This window comes from Rhamphochromis sp. 'chilingali' (assembly GCF_963969265.1).
Source record: "Rhamphochromis sp. 'chilingali' genome assembly, chromosome: 6".
Lineage (NCBI taxonomy): Eukaryota > Metazoa > Chordata > Actinopteri > Cichliformes > Cichlidae > Rhamphochromis > Rhamphochromis sp. 'chilingali'.
Genome location: NC_137933.1, coordinates 33,513,931 through 33,528,864, shown reverse-complemented (window position 1 = coordinate 33,528,864; position 14,934 = coordinate 33,513,931). Strand labels below are relative to the sequence as shown.

General features: G+C 41.8%; 1 protein-coding gene across 6 annotated transcripts in view; it reads right to left on the bottom strand.

The window, feature by feature from the left end:
* Positions 1–521: 521 nt before the first annotated feature.
* The window catches only part of chd9 (chromodomain helicase DNA binding protein 9), a 79,354-nt gene continuing 64,941 nt past the window's right edge, over positions 522–14,934 (bottom strand). For 5 of the 6 annotated variants that reach the window (XM_080885576.1, XM_080885577.1, XM_080885581.1 and 2 more), the window contains 16 exons: positions 12,430–12,519; positions 11,313–11,416; positions 10,883–11,000; positions 10,688–10,745; positions 10,408–10,456; positions 10,008–10,257; positions 9,401–9,606; positions 8,106–8,978; positions 7,784–7,953; positions 7,415–7,645; positions 6,310–6,484; positions 5,581–5,729; positions 5,129–5,359; positions 4,781–4,930; positions 4,536–4,640; positions 522–4,169 (listed from right to left, as the gene is read on the bottom strand). In XM_080885576.1, coding sequence (XP_080741702.1) covers positions 3,168–4,169; positions 4,536–4,640; positions 4,781–4,930; positions 5,129–5,359; positions 5,581–5,729; positions 6,310–6,484; positions 7,415–7,645; positions 7,784–7,953; positions 8,106–8,978; positions 9,401–9,606; positions 10,008–10,257; positions 10,408–10,456; positions 10,688–10,745; positions 10,883–11,000; positions 11,313–11,416; positions 12,430–12,519 — 3,961 coding nt within the window. In that variant the 3' untranslated portion in view covers positions 522–3,167. The remainder of the gene's footprint in view (positions 4,170–4,535; positions 4,641–4,780; positions 4,931–5,128; positions 5,360–5,580; positions 5,730–6,309; positions 6,485–7,414; positions 7,646–7,783; positions 7,954–8,105; positions 8,979–9,400; positions 9,607–10,007; positions 10,258–10,407; positions 10,457–10,687; positions 10,746–10,882; positions 11,001–11,312; positions 11,417–12,429; positions 12,520–14,934) is intronic. The other variant, XM_080885578.1, reaches the window with a different exon arrangement.

The window sequence follows — 14,934 nt, the reverse complement described above, 5'->3', positions numbered from 1 at the left end:
TCATTGTGTGTTACTGTGAGCTAGTGCCCTGCTGCAGTATGTGTGTAACTAAACTAATGTTGAGGCTACACAAATATACACACACACACACACACACACACACACACACACACACACACACACACATGTATTTTTGCATGTGTTGTGATGCTGAACAAAAATTTGATATATACCTGTACAATTTTTTTAAAGGATTCAAGACAAAGCGGTCAACTCCTTGATATAACTGAATTCTTCAAAAAGTCCCTGGGACAAAGTAAAAGGCACACTTAATTGATAGTCAGAAGAATATGTTTAATAAAAATAATTAAACCTCAATTTCCTCTATAGAACTTCATAGAAAGTAATCCAATAAATTACAAATGACTTTTAAGACGTGTTTTCCTGCACTACATTAAGAATTATTTTGACTACACAGACCACAACTTGCAAATATATCAACTGTCCAATGAGAAAGAAAGAAAAAAAAAAGAAAAGAAAGAAAAAGACACAAACTGACCAGGGTGACATTTAGGATACTATCAAGCTTGAAATAAAAATACAAACCCCATGATGGTAGTTTTGTCATCTCAGTGATTACATGTATGAAAACCTCCCTGTACAGCAGTAGTGTGTTTTGTCGTTCCTCTTGCATATTGGTCATTGTTTTCTTGTGTCTGTGTTTAATGCAGATTCAGCACAGCCTCTTTAGCAGCAAGCAGTGCTTTCAAGGTCTGTATACAATATAACCTCTACAAAAAGAAGGAAAAAAAGGAAGGAAAGCAATGAAAGCGAGAAGTCCCATCTTGTGTCTACATTTATCTCTTAACGAGGATTAACACAGTCATCAATCCATCGCTGCGGGGCAACAAAAAGTAGCAAAAGTCATCAGTCAGTCACCTACAGCAGATGTAGCAGTGGCTGGGTGTTTGCATAAGGGCACTACAAGTTTAAAGAGCGTAGAGGTGCAGATATACAAAATGACAGTGGCATGTTTAAGTTCATTGCTCAGACATAGAAAAATACCGTACTGTTAGTAATAATAATTAAAAAAGAAAAAATGCAATTGCATTGCAAGCAAACCCATGACGAGGTCTATATATAACAGGCATACAAGAAAACCACATTAAAGCAACATTAGAAATCAGGCATGTCTTCAGTCTTTGTTCATGTCTGAACCCACGGAGAAAAATGCTACAGCTACACTTAAGAACTAAACAGGTTTTTCAGCGGGCTGTCACCCTCAGCCCAAACAGAAACCTCACCTCGGAAATAATTTGTGTATCTAACAGTCCACTGTGTAACAGCAGTCCTAGAGCAAGCACGGTTGTGCTGAGAGAGACTTACAAAAAGGTACTTCGGTTCGAGTGAACTCCAGTGTTTGTGTGTATATCCTGGTTACAGGTTTAAAATGGACATGTGCACGGATGCTGAGCAAAACACACAAGCATGGATAGTGAGCGTAGATGTGAGCGGTGAATGAAAGAGAGTGAGGTACAGGATAAGGGCACTTCTACATCTATCTGAAGCTCTGTTCGTCAGAAAACAGAGTTGAGGGTGAAGTGAAATAAATCAAGACAGCGCTGAAAACTCCCAGCAACAAAAGCTATTATTGAGCCCTTCCTGAAGCTAACCCGTGTGGCACTGCGTAAAATTTAATACTTAGACAATGACAGTGATACTACAATCTTAGCCAGGAACTGAACTAACTTGTGCTTGTGCCCCATGGGCTTTGTAGGAACACAGGTTGCCATGCAATGCGTATCATCAAGCACTTGAATCCTCCAAATTTCCAAAGAGAAATTTTTGACGGTATTAAAAAAACAAAACGACAAAAAAACCAAAAAAACAACAGCAATGCGGTTTTTTACGTCTCATAGCCTGTCAGCCCCCACACCACCACCTAACATACAGCCTGGTGAGTTATGGATGCGGCGAGAGGAGCAGCTCAGGAAGCAAAACACAGAGGAAGGTTTCATTTAAAATAAAATCAAAAAAGGCCTCTGACACACATTCCAGCAGAGATGAGAACATTGTGTACATTGACAGATCACACACACACCCATGCACATGTACATTTGCACAGTGAAGCCAATCCATTTAGCAAAGTTGAGGTAAGATTCAGTCAAATACATCGGGGTTGTAGAAATAATATCCATCAACACTACAAAGACCAAACAACTCCGTCAAGACCGCCAAGGGTCAAAGGGCAGTTTTTTGGCACACAGTAGAAGGTTTTTCTCTGTTACCGCAGCTCAAGGAGCTTTTAGTTATAATTAAGAGATGTGCAGGTGAATGTGAATGCCTACTGTTGGTGGCTAAAGTGCGCCTTGAACATGCTGTGGCATGTTTGTAAGGTGATGGTGAATATTAAAATGTAAAGTCAGACAGTAGAGAAATGAATTATGTTTAACTTCTTTTTTTTTGAAAGACAGATTTAAGCTTGTGTACGTCTGGAAAAATAATAATTTTACCATTTTTCCAAGTCCTTACTAAGGAAGGAATCATTTCCTACCTGGACAAGAAGAAGTGATAAATAACCTCTTCAAGATGATATGAAGGTATTTGACAGGTTTGTGAGAGTTGTGCACTCGGGTGGAACATGGCAGACAGAGAATCTACAGCTTCAGTGACATTCATTAGCTGCCCAAGTTATTGCTGACATATCCAACGTATGATCTGCAAAGCATAAGTGTCAACGAACCTGTAAAAGTACTATTTACAAGAGAACCCAAAGTGTTTGTCAAGTGTCATTCCCCACACCCCTGACAATCAAAATATATTAATAGTACAGCTCAAAGAGCGTGTTGATGTAGTTTTACTTCTTTTAATAAAATTAATCCTGACATAATTACAATAATGCCTTTTTTGTTGCAATAATTGCATGGTACAAGTTCAGAGTTCAGAAATCTACTAAAGTCTGACATGCAAAATGTCTCAAAACAAGACTGTACCTTGTGAACAAACATTGACATTTTATTTCAGTTTCTTTAGGTCAGTTTTTCCTATTTTTTTATTTCTTTTTTAAAGGTTTTTGTAGTCTTTATTACAGAACATTGTAGTTAGTTCTTGTATTTACATGTAAAGAAATCACAACAGAAGTGCTGGAAAATCCATATATATATGTGAATATATGTATACATTTCTAGGCAATACATAAATAAATTTATATTTATATATTTGTAGGATCAGTCCTCATCACTTGAGTCTGAATCGTCCGAGGATGAGGAAGAGCTCCCAGACTCTGATGAAGAAGACTCTGCTTTCCCTGAACCTTCAGGACCACTGTTATCCTTTTGTTCTATGGATTCATCCTCTTCCTCCTCCTCCCCCTCATCCAAAGCGTCTTCCAAAAGCTCGTCTTCCTCCTCTCCATCCTTGTCTCCCTCTGGCTGCTCTGTCTCCTGATGTGATGACTGGGAAACTGAAGGTAGAGGAGGAGCAGTTGGAAGGGTGGGGTCACTGTTTGAGCTCTGTGGCTGTGTGGTGGACACAGGAAGGTTAAGGCCTGGAGTGAGAAGCGTCCCTGGGTAAAGCATACTGGAGAGTAACAAGGGGTTAAGAGACAGTGGCTGACTGGAGGCTGCAGAGGCAGCTGAAGCACTTTGTGTGGCGGAGGAAGAGGAAGCAGAGCTGGAAGTGGAGGAAGGAGTCGTGTTTGAGCCCTCTGTCCTTTCTCCTTTGGTGTCTGAGGTGTGAGAGGGGGCTTTAGAGGCAGTTGGCTCTCCTGTCCCACCGCTGGTTATTCCCTTTGTTTTCTCTTCAGAGCCTCCTGCAGCTTCCTGAGCAGGCTTCCCAAGCAAGCTGCCCATACTGAGGAGGTTTGGCAGTCCAGCCATACCAGACAGCATCATGGGAAACATGGCAGCCAAGTTACTTGCAGCCAGGTTACTAGCATCAGACGGCAGCCCCATCAGGCCTGCAGTGAGCTGCAGGGACTGTAAATTCTGGAGGTTTTGCTGGAAGGCCTGCAGACTCGTGAGGTCCATTCCAGAGAGGAGGCCGTTTGCCAGCAGTGGGTTCAAACCTAGTGCCGAGGCTGCCGGGTTAGGTGGTGCTCCTGCCGCTGCAGCTGCAGCTGCCGCTGCCTTGGCCAAAGGATTCTTAGGTCGCCGTCCACGCCGACTTACCTCCTCTGGAACAATGGGTCCAGTCAGGATCCTGTCAAACATGCTCTCTGGGAGGTAACCCTGGAAAAGATGGAACGATGTTGGTAGGGTTCCCCAATACGAGCAAATAGTCAGGTAGTGACAGTGACAACAGTTCACTGTTACTTAATTAGGCTCATTGAGATAAAACTAATGTTGTCCTAAGAGAAGAAGAACAGCACATATTTGAACATATGCATTAAGGTTAGTCAGGCCAGTTTTACTACTATCTGCACTCAATAACATGAATGGGGTGAATTTAAAAACCATTTCGATGGCACCAAACTGCCGTCTCTAAAATGATCAGAAACAGGTTAAAACCTTCATGACAGTAGAACTTACGCCTGTTTAAATTTTATAAGGTATAAATTTTATAATATGTGAGGGAAGTGTTACTCTGTAACTTACCGACTGTTTAACAACATCGGCCCATTCAGGCGGGACTCCATACTCTGGGTTTTCCTGAAGGAATCGGCATAGGTCCTTCAGCGGAGGAGCAAAGGCTCCACCAATCTTCAAGAAAGAATACAGACAACATAAACCCAAGTGCACATCACTGTTATAATGTACACACTGTCAAAATGATTATTAACAAATTAAAAGCCATCTTTGTATTTGTATGGCTGGTTATGACTTAAACACCACCAACACACCTTGCGTGCGTTTCTCCTGTTGATGATCTGGACCCTTTCTTCTCCCGTCAAGCTGTTCACATCAATCTTGTTGGGATTTCTACAGCGGTGCCTTTTCTGCTTTGGCCGGCCATCCTGGAAGTGGAACTGCATTTGCATCTTATTTACCCCCTAAACATGAAATGTAACGACAGTTAGTTACATAGAATGTCTAACTACAAGAAGTTTTCTGCTCATACTGGTTCCTCTGTTTTTTTAATTAAATATGTACTAAATAAAATAATGTTTCTAAATATCTATTATTTTAGTTAATCAGGAATTGTCTCTTTTCAACAGACAAGAAGAATTTGAAGCCCTTGGAACACTTACACAGATAAAAGCTCCTGTGTCTGCCACAAAGCCAGGGTTTTCTTTTAGCCACTGCTCCAGTTCTTTCCTCCTGGGGGCATCATCCCCAGCCAGCCGGGTGCCATCTTTCAGGTTGATAACCGGGACCCTGCTCTCAGTGTCTGCAGGGACCTGACTGGGGTTCTGACTGTAGCTTGATGCAGGGCCTGGAGTCATGCCCACCTGGCCAATACCCCCCCACCCTGGAGGTACCTGAAAGCATATGAGCATGTCATTATATACTGTATACTTTGCAGAACAGCCATTAAAAAAAAAAAAAAAAAAAAAAAATCAGAAGAGCACTTTTAACAAATATAATTGGTTCCAAAAATAAAATAAAAAAAATCAGGAAACTGCCATTTGTGATTGTTTTCTGATTTCTAGCATAACATACTTACTAAGAAGTATGCTCAGCTAACAGAACAACTGCTTACCTGATCGGGAACTGTTGGGACTCTACTCTTGTTCATGAAGAGCAGGTCCATTCCCTCAACGTTCTTCCTCCTCCCTCTCCTCCTTTTAACCACTGGCTGGCCATCTATTACTCCATTTGGCCTCATCTGACCAGTAAGACCTGTAGGAACTGGAGGAGAAACAGCCTGTTAGCAGTGAACTACTGTGTCAGAAAAAGGGCTAACTCTAAATCTTTTCTTAAATTGGAGCCACATTCATATTTTGGTGTCAGGACTTTGACTTTTTCTTACATTTAAGAATATTATGAACAGACCAGATGATTTTCTTACAGAATTAAGATATTTAATAAAGAAAATGTCTGTATTGAGTACGCAAAGCCAATGCAACAGTCCAGACTGTTTTTCTCTGATCCTTTGCTACCATCTTGTGGTGCTAAAGAAAAACAGCATTGTCCATTTCAGCACACTGTGCACGAACAGATGCTCAGATCTTTGCTCTATTTACATTCAGATATATTTTAGACAGCACACATCATCAGGCAATACATTTCTATAGTGCAATGTATTCCCTTTTTGGATAACACCAACTGTTTAACTGCACACAACTAAAGCCTACTCAAATATGAATGGTCAACACTACTTGGACTACAAACAGAGAACTTCTGCTGCCTAAAGTCTTTCCTGTTGCCTAGAGATTTGCGTATTCATACGCCAAATCTGTTGAGGAAGATTATTTTTAAAGAAACATACCCGTCTGGAAGCTGGACTGAGGTTTGGTGATGTCAGCAAGTCCTGTATCTGAGGCACTCTGGAGCTCATGAAGCCGAGCCAGGTACTGCTGCTGGGCCTGGGGACCTTCCTCAGACTCCAGGGCCCTCTTCAGAGGTAGACCCTGTTTCTGGAAGGTCAACTTCAGACCTCCCTCCTGTTATACAGACAACAGTGTAAGACAAGTCTAGGAAAATGACTGTCGGGGAAATGTACAGATTTATAAACAAAGAAAAGCTTTAGACTTTATTTGTTGAGTCTGTCTGAGACTTTCCTGAATGATCACATTCTTTTTGTCTTGTGATTTAAGGATGACTAGGACTGCTGTTCTCATTGCTCTCTCTTAATGGAAATGCTTACTTGAGATCTTTGTTAATTCATCTTGTAAAAAGTTTCTCACAAAATAAAAACAAATCTTGTTCAGATATTTTCTGGTTAGTAATACTGGGACACATGGACACACAGTGGGTAGTGCTTAGCAAAGCAGTGGGTAAAGCTTTTTCAGACTGGAGTTGAAAGCCATGCCAAAGCAATAGCTGCTGTCAGCATATAATATCTTAATATTGAAGGTAACAAGCTTCTGGTGTTTAATGATCTGTGATGGTAAAAACCATAAATTTGGAAAATGATCCCCATCAAAAAACAGCATAAAAGGAAAGATGAATACAAGCAAATCTGAAGCCTGCCATGTTAATGGCCACATTGCTTAGGAGCATATCAGAGAACACCCACAGCAGAGGTCTCCATTTCAATCTGATTATTAGCAAGACCCCCTTCAGTCTAGAGAGGCTTCAGACTGAACCTTATTATATTCTCATGACTGACTGATTTGTGCTCATGTAATCACAGCCCAAGAGCCCAATTCAAATTGAGTGTGTGGGAAAAGAGAGGAAGGCTGCTATTAAATTAATCTCTCCTCCTGCCAGGCAGTCAAAACCACTAATCATACCCAAAGGAAAGCAGGAAGAAAACCAGAGAAACATGCTGAACACGGCAACTAACACCGGTCATGGCAGCAGGAAGTGGTAGGGTCCTAGGATTAGGGCGAAGCGGAGGGAGGAGGGGAGGAAGGGAGAAATCAACATACATCGTTGAGTTTTACTGAGAACTCCTTGTTTTCTGCAACATGCTTGGTCACCTTTGACCCCTGTGGTGAAGCAGAGGGGTCCTCGCACATGCTGTTGGCATTGTCCAGCAGCTTGGTGGTGTAGAAGGAGGCCACAGCGCCTCCAGGCTCATAGACCCGACGTGTTCCCGGCCATTTGCCTTTAAGCACTGCCTGGCAAATGCTGTCCAGGCGGTTAATAATCACGCGATCCTTAAAAAGCAAGAGCCACAGAATTTTAGTGCGATTTCCCCACAGCACCTGACCACACTGTAAGTGGACATATTAATGTGTTTTCAGCATTACATCATCAGCAAATTATGCAAACCGCACATATGCATAGTTAATCACCTTTGGCCAGTATGATGCAGCCAGCATGTACCCTCCACCCTGGAAAGGGTGTGAAGAGTTGTTGGAGATGCCATTCTCAGCTACATGGGTGTCTTGTGTTTCATCCTGCGTAGCGCTGAGAGATGCCACACTGTCCTCATCAAATCCCTTTACACTTGTAACAGTGGGGACTGAGAAAAATCGGCAAAAAGACATTTGAGATCCACAAAGAATGAAACAGAGAAAATGCATTTATTTGAACCTAGAAAAGCTCACTGTCAGCACTCCTAACAAAACATTACTTGCTTTAAGTTTTCTGGAACTTGCATAAGAAAGTACTCACCCTTCTTTTTTCCTTCCTCTCCCTCACTTTCACTGTCATCAGAAGAAGATGAGGAGGAGGATGATGATGATGAAGAGCCAGAAGAGCAAGATGAAGAAGAAGAGGAGGAGCTGGACCCTGAATGTGATGAGGAAGATGAGGATGACGATGAAGAGGAAGAAGAGCGTGACGTCGAACTTGAGGAGGAGCCATCTGAGTCGGACTCTGTGCCATGCCTGGCGTCCTTGCGGCCCCTCTTGGTCTTCTTCGGTTTCCTCTCTGAGGAGTTGGGTGTGAGGGGTTTCGTTCGTGCTGCCACCATCTGCCTTTCATTGTCCCTGGTTACTGAAACAGGCTTCTCTTCCAGACCTGTGGGAGTAGCTGGTGCTTGAGTCGGGGTCCAACTTGCTCCCTGTCTTTCCTTGCTCTCCTCACCCTCTGAAATTGGTTCCACTTTGGGCGTGACCCCACATAGGTCTGCGTCTCTTTGAGTGGGTGGAGGCAGTGGAGAGCCTGTCAACACTGAAGTGGTAGCTTGGTACTGAGGGTGTAAGAGCGGTGTGGATGTACGTGATTGCTGCTGTGCAGCTTTTGTTTGACTGTAGTTGCGTTGGGCAGCCATGAAGCTGAGTTCAGGGTCTCTCAGAATGTGGTAATCAGTGCGACTTACACCATGCTTTGCAGCACCAATTAGCAGGTCACGGTCATGACTACCAGCCTCCCACCAAACAGGTAAGTCAGAGCTCATCTGACACAGTGGCAGACGCTCGTACAATAATTGATGTCGAAGGACTTGTTCCCTCACCTGCCGAAGCAGCTCTATTCTGTACAGGGTACGAGATGCTCGCTCTTCTGTAATGGGCTGGATGTTTAGAGAAGGGTCCACTGCAGAGTCTGGAACAAAATGAACAAGCAGGTTTGAGAAAAAAAAAAATTCTCAACAGGAAACTCTCAGACTTGTTTTTGTCTGGAGCTTCAATGTCACAGTGTTTATCTTTCCACAAATGATTAACCTTATCAGTCAGTCGTCTACCTCAGAACTGCTGAGCCAGCTTGTTTACTAAGGTGTTACAGACCATCCTCCAAAACAGAACCTTGGAGTCAGGATTGAGTGAGCCACATACTACATGAAGCACTGTTTTCACGTTAAGTTATCCAACTAAATGGATTTTCTTGATGAGATCAAATGGCTTAGAGACACTAACTGTTGAAAATAATCTGAAGGATCTTCCCTTCAGATATAGGTGTGACTGGACCATAATATATGACATTGTGATCTGCATACATGTCTGCAAATAAGAAAATGAGCATCTGACCTCCCTCTTTAGGTGGCAGGCGACACACACGTCGGCACATGGCAGTAAAAGCACAAAGGTATTTCTGCAGGCTCTCATCAGTCTTCTTGTGCAGCCGAGCCATAGCCCTGAACTTGGTCCAATCAAACCGCCCGAGGTTTGGGTCAAAAACGACACCAAAAGTAGAGACAACGCGATAAAAGTCAGCCTCTTCTCGTCTGGTCCATCTGTTGAAAGTGGAAAATAAATTTAAATTCTATTAGTTAAACATACGCTCTCTCTTAAAAAAAAAAAAAAAGATTTCTGATGTCTGGTTGGCATACTATTGACCAGTCATGTTTGAAACTGCGATACTAAGAATAGAATTTGAAAAAGTGCATCAGAAGACTGATGGCTATCGTTAACAATCTTGATTTGTATTTACTATTTTTAAAACTGAAAATGAATATCCATTGGCCCATTTGAAATCCTAGAAAATTGCCTGTTGCTCTGGGAGGCTATGTCAGCAGATTGGGTAATGGGTTCCCACACTGCCCAACCCCGACACATAATATTCTGCTTTTACGAGAGCATATGAATATTGAATTGCTTCTTTTTTAGCCATCACTGATATAATCTGTGTTCTAACCTTTGTTGCCGTTCAATCTTGGCAGCCATCTTGGGGTTGAGGGTGTCGTTGAGAGTGGGGGGTAGCGGGCAAAGTGGAGCAGACAGCACCATAGTCTGCTGGGAGGACTGAGACTGAGTCTGGTGGATGTGTAGGATCTGGCGGCTCTTGGTGTAGCGCTGAGAAGCTGTTATCAGACGTCTCAGCCTGGCTGTCAGCACTGAGGGGGAGGGCCAGTAGGCACTTTCACTTTCTGTCACTGGAACAGGATCTGAATTAAATAAACAGCAAAAAGAGTGGCATTATTTCTAATATTTTTATTGAATTTACCACTTGAAATCTCTAGATTTCTCCTGCCCGTGGGAGGCCTGTGCTTGTAATCATGATAATTTGCTGTGAATTACAAGCATCTAATACTTACCTCCAGCACTGTCAGTGATAACCAAGTCTCCAGGAGAAGAGGCGTCGTCCTGAATGAGAAGAATATATGTTTAAAGAAGATTACTGGAGAACTGACAACCCCAACAAGTCAAATTAAGTATCAAATATCTTGATGCATGCTCAATCATCCAGGTAAGGAAATCCTAAAAAGTTGATTCTGTTCAGCTGAACAGAAAAACGCTACATCCACATGAACAGAATAACATTTTGGGGAATAAATATCAAATAGCAACATTCACCTTTGAGTCTTGTGACCTTACCTCCATGTCGTCCTTTAACAGTGCTGGAGCAGGCTTGTATTCTGGATCATCCACATCCCTATCCACATAGAGAAAGTTTGTGTCTTGTTGGGGTTTTTTTGCAGATGACAGATTAAAAGATATCTGGACCAGCCTAATCAAATTAAAGTAAAAGACAAAGTATTTTAACAGTTCAGGTGGGTGTCGTGTACTCACCCATCCATGAAATCATTGTTTCTCTGTTCAGCAGCGATGGCCTTCTCATCTGGTTTTCCCACACACTCTAGGAAACACAGGGTAGGGTCTCCACGAATAGTGTTGTACTTCTCATAACCTGGGAAAGCACAGGAGGATAAGTAAACACCAAAATTAGTTAAGGATAATGCATGGAAACAGATATGAAGTAGACAAGCTGGTTCATTTCCCACCAACGAAAAATATTTTAGCAGGTTTCCACTGATGGTACTTTAAATAACAAATGCTGACTTTTCCTTTTCACCAAACTCACCACTATCATCACGGAAAAAGCTTAACTTAAAAGCTAACTTTTAGTTGGAACTTAAAATCCAGAATTACATTTTTTGTACTGAAGTTTTAAAACAAACAAACAAACAAGCAAGTCACATTAGTAGAAAAACTGTGTTACCATGCTTAAAGACACCCAGCAGAAGACACTTGTCAGAGATTGCATCCCACCACAGTGCTGGAAGCTCTGAATTGTCAGGCTCTGGAACCCAGATTTTTACTTCACTGTAGAGGACAAGAAGACGCACAGCTTTAGACGGGTATTATGGGGAGTGATGTTTATACATTTCAATATACTTGCTGATAGTTGTGACCGTTTTTCAAAAGATACTTCTTGATGCATTTTTAAAAAGCAGCTGGATTTGATTAAACAACTTTTTTTTTTTTTTTGGTCGTTAAGAGCTTTATTTGATATAATGATTTTCTGCTCAGAAATACAAATGTACTGTTTGAAATAAACAATTTAGCATAAAAATATATATATATATTTTTTGATTAAACAACTTAAAAAAAACAAAAAACAAAACCCTTATACATCTATTTGCTTCAATACAAACGTCTTTTATTGTTAATCCATACAAAGCTATTTGTAAAATGTAAATAGTCATTTCATGTTCATGGCAGTTGGCATGTTTTTGAAAAGATCACAATGTGGCATTATACCTTAAATACAAATAAGGTTGCTATAGTGAATTTAGTGTTGAATCTGGCCACGTCAAAGATGCAAAAGCACTGTAGTTGAACCATCTTGTTCTTGAGCAGAAAATAAATAAGTCCCGTCTTTCACCAGCAGGTGGAGCTCTGCAACCTTCTAATGAATTTGGCTGATCATTTGTTCCCTCAACAGGTTGATACCATAGGCTAATGACACCACTCCAGGAGAGAAGCCTGTGGCAACGCCTTTAACCCTTTAACCAGAGTTGTCATTTAACATCTCTATCAAGGCATTTACTGTTGTATTAAGGCAGAGGAAGCATTGGTCTTTTCTGTACAGTGAGATTGCGAGTAGTGTACAATTATAAAAATGCTGCATAAAGGTTTAAAAGCTGTCTACTGCTAAGTATAAACAGATGAGTTATGTCCTAAGAAGAGTATAGTATAGTCTTTGCCAAAAATAAATTCTAATGGAGACCCAAGCAATAAGAGTTTCAGGAAAAACTCATCTTAGTGATAAACGGTTTTAATTCTCAGTGCAAACAACCCAAGTTGACATCAGACTAGGTAAAAGTCAAGCTCACCTGGAGTCCACGCCATCTAGCACCTTCTGGGCCTGGCTTCCTATCACCTCTTGTTTCAGGTAGTAGAGCATTCTGACCCTGAGCAGCACCCTGCACAGAGAAAACCCACTGGTCAGAACAAAGCCCTGACCACTCAGCCCTGCTGAGCAAGCAGAAGTAATACACAATACACAGACATACGCACACAGACTCACCAATTTGTTGGGCAGAATGCAATTAACTGTGTGGTCAGACTACAGACTGTATTGTATACTCATTTCATTTTCACTTATACATTTAGTCACATTCATCAATTTATGCCTATAATCTCTCATCTTTAAGTGTACTAAGAGCAAAGTACAGCTATAAATACTCCACTGTACTGGCCTTTGACGGAGCAGGAGACTCTACTCAACTCTTCTGAAGAGACCGGCATATGTGCCAACCCTGATCAATTAACTATGAATTATTGTATCACTTAGAGTGACATTATTGTATAGACGTCACAAGGGAGTCATGAGCACATCCACAGCTCGGCTCTGAGGACTGAATGAACAGACAAGCGTCTCTCTCCAGTTGTCATGTGGTTGTACTGGCAGTAGATGAAGGCTGGGAAGTCGAGGCTGACAAGGTAGAGAGGAGGCTGACTCACAGGGGAGACATTAGCTCTGTGATGCATGATCACACATTACAGGCAGCAGGCTTTGAGCGCAGACAGTGAAGTGCTGGGAACCGATGTGCTGGTGTACCAGAGCTGTAGCGTCTAGCAAGCCTTGAGATTTTCTTGGTGACGAAGACCTACGGTCTAGTCATTCTGTAAGAACACATCATGATGCCTGTTGGCCAATTTTGGCTCTCAGGTTTCAAGGACAAAAATAAATAAATAAATGAATGAATTTTGAAAAATCCTAAAATGATTTTTTTAGGTCACATCTCTGTTAGTACCATTGTTGGCAGGCTAGTCTGCTTCCTTGTATTTGTGACCACTTTTTCTCATCACTTATACCACTATATTCATACATCATCATATGGATCCATTGCTTCTCCTGCCAAGGCTTCTTTTCAGCACAGCTTTTCTATCAAGAGCACTGAAAAAACTGTGGGCTGCTGCTCACAAATACATCATGTCAGGCATTCCATCTTTCTTCTGGTATAACTAGGCTAAATATTGTTATAAATGAGCCCAAAATCCTTCTTTCATTTACTGACACGACCATGAACAACCGGAGGGCTCCAGAGTCTGTCCATCTGTAGGAGTGATGGATGTCTGTGTTGACCGGCCTGGACTTGTGGCTCTGGTAAATTAGAGCTGAACGTCCTCCTCCCTCCGTCCTCCACCCTCCATATTCCTGTGTGACTGGACCCACCCAGGAGCAGCTGCTGCTTCCTCTGCCTGTCAGCACCCCTTTTCCAAGCCTCTGTTAGTTGCATTTGTGTTTGTGTGTGAGAGATGTGGTTCACTCAGAGAGGCTGCAGAGGATCTCAGCACAGTCAAACACAGTCTTTCAAAAACAAATAACCCAAGTATGTCTGACATGAGTGGCATGCAAAAAATCTCCAATGGGCTGTACATAGAAAACACCATCAGCGCAACAGAGAGATTCTTCATCATAGATAATATTCTCATCCAAAACACGCAATGACCATAAAATGCCTTCTTAAACCTGCATAGTATAAGTATATTTTCATAATTATATTATTCAGCATGCAGTAAAAAGGGGAAAAAAATCTACTGCATTTTATTCAGTAAGGTCCAAGATGTTCACAGTTTCATAACCTGTTGATGCTTTAAACTTTTCAAGTCTTTTAGCAAACAGTCTACAGTAATTTACCCCTTCTTCCTATAGCAACCATTGCTGTGCAAGAGCTGTGTCCTACATTTGTGGGTCTGTTAAGAAGCCAGTGCACACCCCCACCCCACCAGTCACATTCCAGGTCCTCAGAGGGAAAACGCACAAGTCAGCAAACCCTGCTAGCTGCATGTCCCCAATTGCCCGGTGTGTCACATATCAGACAATCCCTGGATTCAGCAATACTGGAAAAGGAAACAATGGAGAACTTTCTATGGAAGCTTCAGTGCTCTGCATCCAAAGCCCAATGGACACAAGCTCTGCGTTTTACAGCGCTATTCCCCCCTCTGTAAATAAGAGAGATCTATGACAGCCATTAGATGGGCTGAAGCCTCATGAAGATTCTTATCAGCTAGTGTCAACGTCAAGTCTGTTAATCAATCAGCGAACTGTCAGCTCCAATACATGTTTTAGTGCTTCCTAATTATTGTTGCTTGAAGATGCCGCGGTTAAAATTTGAGCCACGTGCAAACTGTATTTTCATACACTTAGGCTTCATTACACGAAAAATAACTTGAGATCATCTTTGTTAAAAGAGAATAATCACCACCTGCCAGTTTCTATAATAGCTTAAAGTTTTACATCAGCACTCACACACCTCTTTCTCATGCACGGGAGACTAAACAACACAGCAATAGACAATTAGTCCCCATCTCCACTATAAGCCAGTTAAATG